Genomic DNA, 6,000 nt, shown 5'->3' with positions numbered 1-6,000 from the left:
GTTTTGAATTCCCTGAGCCTTCCTGGAACTCCTGTCCATCTGAAGCTCCCGGCTCACTGGTGTCCAGCCGTTCTTTTGGCCTGTCCACCTTCCGTCGAAGAACCCATCCTGCAGACCTGAAGCCGCACCTCGGCCTGCCACTGATCACCACAACCAGCCTAACTCTCCCCGGATTTTCACTCCACAACCACCCCGTAAGTCAGCCTCTTCACACTACCTTTCCAGCCAGTCTGTTGTTCGTGCTCAACATCTTTCTTTCTCCTTCACCGTCTGAGACCAGAGCCTTCCCAGCCGACCGGGAAGCGGACAAAGTCTGGGACGCCTTGGAGATTTTAACCATTGCCTCTTGCCGTACTGGTTTAAAGGAGGTAGTGTTTAAAGATGCACAACAATTGTACACAAGATCACAACATCACTCCATATTCCCTCTATCCCTGGTTATTTCAATGACCATTCTTAATAGTTGTCTGTCTCTGTGTTTGTTGCTTCATGGAAAACAAAGTCATGACAGGACAATGCTTAAAAGCCAGGTCCATAATATAAAACCCACATTTATCAGCTCTACCAATTCTAAAATACTTATATCAGAATGGTTGTTAATGGATACAAAAAAAAAACCTCACTCAGAGACATTATACCAATTATATATGTATAATTTTAATCTGATAAAGTCAGAATTGGGCTTCGTATTCTTTTAAAAAAGATCATTTTAATTGTTTCTTGCCCTACTTTTGCCTAAACATCCCACATTTCTGTGAAGCGGCTGCAATTTTTAAGCATGTAAACACGGTGACAGAGACAAAGTTGTATAGATACATAAAAAAAAGGAACGTAGAGATAAGCAAACAAAGAGGGAAAACTTTAAACATGTTTGCGGAGGCACGCAGAGAATAAAAAGCTGGAGATGGGAGCACTGAGCGAGGGAAAAGCTCACGTAAGGAGTGATAGCTGTAAAAAAAAAGAGGTGAAGAAGTGCTTTGGGTGACACATAAAACAAGGATGAGGCGAGGAGAAAGAGAGACTGTTGCAGAAAAATGTAGACAGACAACCTGGGGAGAGAGAAGGGAAAAAAAGCAAAGGGAATCATAGACAGAGAGAGAGGGAGAAAGAGAGAGAGAGAGGAGGAGGAGGTAGAGCTAAAGAAGAGGGGAGGGGAGGAACGAGGCAAAGGGAGTACCAGAGTGAGGAGAGACAGAGAAGCTGAAGACAGCAGCGGTGTGCAGGGCGCAGAATGCAGGCTGGTCACTGACTGCTGCTGCTGGACCGAACACACACACACTCACACACATGCATGGTCACACACACCTCTGAGGAGTGTATGAGGCATGCACACGCTGCTGCCTATGGACACAAACACACTGGCAGGGCACCAGAGAGGAAATACAGCGAACCCCCGAGCCTGAGGAGATATGGAGAGCAGCATGTTCTTTGGTGAGTCTGTTTGTGTGCTTTTTAACCTGAACTCCTTCCTTTTAGGTGGTTGTACTTGTTCTGGACACCGGCAGCGGGAAAACCCTGGTTTCAATCAGAGGAAATTAGCACGAAGTTGCTCACCTAGACAGCCTCTTTTTTTGTTGTTTTAATATCTGTGTGTGAGGCTAATCCGCTTTATCAGACGTACAGTATTAGGGCACGTTCCCCCTTCACTTACATGTGAGCGTGAGCCAGCTGAGCTGCTGTGCTTGTTCTGGAACCTGAAGATGGATCTGAGCAGATGTTGCTGAGAAGATCAAGTTGCTCTTACATGGCTTTTAGAAACACTGGAATAACCCGCTCTTTGGGTGAATCCTTTACAAAATGATTCCTGATGTTTTAGCTTTTGTGAATTAATGGGTAAAAAAACAAACATCTTCATAAAAAACAAAAAAAAAAACAAAACTGTAGACAGAATCCTATTCTTTTTAAGCTTGGATGTGCCACTTCCAGCAATAGGTGAGAGAAATTACAATTTCCACGTTCAATCGTTTATCATCCACCCTCGCCGGCCACTTTATTACTTAGACATGTTCACTTGCTTGTTAACACAAGTTGAGAATTTACCAATTACAAGGCAGCACCTCAGTGATTGTGGAAATCCAGATTTGGACATGTAGAGGTGGTGAAGGCGACTCGCTGCACTTCAGACTAAGCATCAGAATAAGGAAGAATGGAGATTTAAGTGACTATGAATGTGGCGGTGTTAGGATTCACTGAACGCTGAGTTTGCTTTTTTGTGTTATTCTCTCTGTATTTGTCATGGATTCCCTTGTTTTATTATGTTTTGAGCTATTGCTCTAGTTACCCTCCGGTCCCCTCTGTGGTGTATTCATTCCATAACAATTAGTCATTTTTCCTCAGCTGATTCAGCTTGGCTCCTCTCACGGTTTGCAGCATTCGGTTTATTACACTCACCTGTTCCTCACTCCAGTAAACATTGCTCCAGTGTCTAAGCTCTGCTTTTAACCAGTCTTTCCCGAATCTTCATATTTTTCTCCATTGCTCCTGGTTCTTCCTGTGGTTTACTCGGTTGTTGTTTGTTGGAAGACAATTGCATCTCACCGGCAAAACGTGATTGCATCAAAAGGATTTTGCCTGCCTCCTGAGTGTGTTGGGGTCCCCAAAGAATTACAAAACATGACGCAAAGGTTGTCGGTGCCAGACTGGCTTGTCTGAGTCTCACCAAAACTGTGGATTTTCCTCCACAACCGTCTCTCAAGATTACCAAGAATGTGGACGAAAAAGTCCGGCTAACGTTGATTGAATGGTAGATGATAATAAGATGATAGAAAGGCAACATTGGTGAAAAAAAATCCCCAATCACAAAGCAGCAGCAAGCCAAAACAGATGCCTTTCAGCAAAGAACATGAAGGTTTTCACAAAATTGGACCATGAAAGATGGAGCAAATTGTTGCAGAATCTAAAAAGTCTTAATTCAGATCGTACAGTCAGAATTTGGGATAAAACAATACAATACAACTTTTTTTATAAAGCACTTTAGAAACAACACCGTTGACCAAAGTGCTGTACACAACCAACATAAAAACATAGATCCATCCATATATCAACATTTCAGACTGGTGGCAGTGGTACAGTGGTATGGGTGATGTTTTCTGGACATACTGTGCTTTGGGTCTTTTTGTCAAAGATCAGCACCTCAGCTTTGTTGCTATGTCCATTCCTTTATGACCACATTGTACTGATCTTGATGGCTACTGCCAACAAGATAATTCACATTGCCACAAAGCAAATTATATCCAACTGGTTTCTTTACAATGACAATGACTTCCTTGCACTCCCATGTCCTCTACAGTCACCCAACATTTCGATCCAGTAGTTTGGGGTGTGGTGGAATGGGAGATATGTGTAATAAACATGCAACCAACCAATCTGTTGCAAGTGCAAATATGGACCAAAATTCTCTGAGGAATGTTTCTGACAGCTTGTTGAATGTAACCTGACTGTAGCCATATGGATCTCGCTCCGCCTAGCTCCACTCACATCCATCTGGGACAAATCTCCATAGGAAATGCCTATATTGAAGGCTGGGCCTTATCAAAAATCCTTGCATATGATTGGATAAGCCACTTGTCTGTCATCTTTATCAACGTGCTATTTCAACCACTCACACCGAAGCTAACCCGTGACGCTGTGAGAGCGACGCAGGAGAAAACAAAACTTTTTTTTAATGCGTTTGCGGCTCTAGTGGCACGCGTTTTATTGACAGTGAGCTGACAGGAAGAGGGGGGAAGACAGGCGGCAAAGCACCGCAGGTCGGAGTCGATCCCGGGCCGACCGCGTTGAGGACTAAAGGCCTCCTAACATGGTTCGCGCTAACCGCTCCGCCGCGGGCGCGCCCAGGAAAACAAAACTTGCCAAATCCGGTCGGGAGACGGACGAAAACATGGTTTCCACCAACAAAAGCCTTCAGAGCCGTTCTCTGATGTTCTTTTAATGAAACAATATTAGGTAGATTGGACAACACGGAAGAAATAGCAGCATCAATGTTAACGCTTGCTTCCTCGATGCGAGCCGCCATTGTTGTCTGAATCAAAACAGTCTCACGTCACGGTCGCTTCTCCACTACGTCACATCTATGAAACTCCAGCCCTGCGTGCTGATTGGCTAGACAATAAAATTGGTTGGAGAAATCACTCTCTATGTGAGATGTCCCAGATGGATGTAAGTGAAGCTAGGCGGAGCGAAATCCATATGGCTACAGTCAAGTTATGTTGAATGCATGCTACAAAAAAATAAATAAATTAAGGCAGTTCTGAAGGCAAAATGAGGTCCAACTCGTCACGACCAGTGAGTGAATATCGATCACGCACAGTTATTACCGTGCATCTCCTTTGCTTTGCGATTTAACCAACCGGTCTTGCTCAGGAATCCAAGGCGGGATTAACGGACAGGAGAAGCCTCTTGAAATTCCCTGTTGAGAAAAGCCTCTTCCATTAGTTGATATGGAGCACACTGGAGGAGGCTTTGGAAGACTTAATGCAGCTTCCAGTCAAGTACTCTTCTCTCGGCTGGCTCACATCGGAGGAATAATTACGCTGGGGGATTCGGATTTCTAAGAGAGGGGGGGGTGATTTGTTAAATGAAAGACTTTTTTTTTTTTTTTCCACGGCTATTAAAGTGATCCGAACTTATAGACCGTGGTTTTGTAAGAGGGAGAAGGATTTTTCTCTAGTTATGCTCTACACAGAGGATGAGCAGGATTGGGTGAGACGGAAAGGAAGCTTATGGATGAATAAGCCGTCAGGTGCGGAGACTACTTCGTCTTTGAGATCCACTGCCGACGCCATTCAGGTGTGAAACTGCTGGAAGTGTGGAGAAGGGAAGTGAAGGTGGTGCGGTTCTGTTTGGGTGCTTCTAATCCTGTGAGATAAAAGGCAAAGTGGAAAACCTCTCTGGCTTTCAACACAAAGGACACTTCAGATGGCCTTCTGTAGCTGAAGATGGTCGTTTTATTTGCATTTTCCGTGCTATTTTATCTTTACAGCCCGGTGTAAAACGCAACAAAAGGATGGTAAAGGTCACTGCCTGGATGTGTGCATCGTTTTAGCATTTATGAATGCACTCCTGAGTGCGCTGCGAGGGGAAAATAGATGCTATCTCCTAAAAGATTAATAATGCTGTTTGTTCACCAGCTCTGCATTGCTCCTGTTTAAAAGCTTTCTGTTGGAGTGATTTATGTCTGACCTCTGAACTCTTTGAAACAGGAGCTCCAGAATTTGGAGAAAACGTAAAAACGCGTCAAAGAAAAACGTCTCTGCTTTTACACATCAAGAGATGGCCGTAAAGTAACCGCGAGCAAGCAGACTAACCCTTAAATATGAGAAACAGTTGTCAGGAAAATATATTTTTAAAAATTGGAATGCTTTATTATTAGATGTTTGAAAAATTTTCAAATATCAACACTGCTTTTTGCAGATGACAATTTTTTTTCTGTGATATTTACGTCTAAAGTCAACATTTTGTCTTTCTAAGCCAAACTTTCATTGGTTTTTACATATAATCACCCTTTATTAATCTTATGCTTTTTACCACCTGATGGTCAAAACCTCCTGGAATTGGGAACTGTTTATAACTTCATCCACGTTGACAAAAAGTCTAGCTCCATCTAGATATAAACAACCCCAGAGCATGATGCTGCCGCCTCCATATTTCAATGTGGGCGATTTCTCAGTGCTGCACGGCGTTGGTTTTATTTTTATTTTTACTAAACCTGCTTTTTAGAAAGTGGCCAAGAGCTTAATTCTGGTTGCTTCAGACCATAACTAATTCTTACACAAACCTTTCAGAGACTTTAGCCGGGCCTGGTTTTTCTCTTCTCTTCTGTTTCCACGTCTACTCCTCACATTCCCTACATATGGAAAACAAAATTTCCAGAATAAACTTGACTTGGTTTTCTAACCTCCTCCTGACTGATCATTTTGATTCGTTATAATCTCTCTGCAAACTTTGGCTTTGGCCAAAGGGTGCAAACGTCAACTGGAATCCTTGTAGGACAGCTGAACT

At 43.2% G+C, this 6,000-nt stretch overlaps 1 protein-coding gene across 2 annotated transcripts in view; it reads left to right on the top strand.

Moving 5' to 3' along the window:
• Nucleotides 1-1,169: 1,169 nt before the first annotated feature.
• znf385d (zinc finger protein 385D) overlaps nt 1,170-6,000 on the top strand; it is a 121,012-nt gene continuing 116,181 nt past the window's right edge. For both annotated transcript variants that reach the window (XM_021324160.2, XM_012877703.3), the window contains exon 1: nt 1,170-1,431. Coding sequence is in view for 1 of the 2 variants with exons in the window: in XM_012877703.3 (XP_012733157.2) it covers nt 1,410-1,431 (22 nt within the window). In the remaining variant the exon portion in view is untranslated. The remainder of the gene's footprint in view (nt 1,432-6,000) is intronic.

This window comes from Fundulus heteroclitus, chromosome 3 (assembly GCF_011125445.2).
Source record: "Fundulus heteroclitus isolate FHET01 chromosome 3, MU-UCD_Fhet_4.1, whole genome shotgun sequence".
Classification (NCBI taxonomy): Eukaryota; Metazoa; Chordata; class Actinopteri; order Cyprinodontiformes; family Fundulidae; genus Fundulus; species Fundulus heteroclitus.
This window is presented reverse-complemented; position numbering and strand designations above follow the sequence as displayed.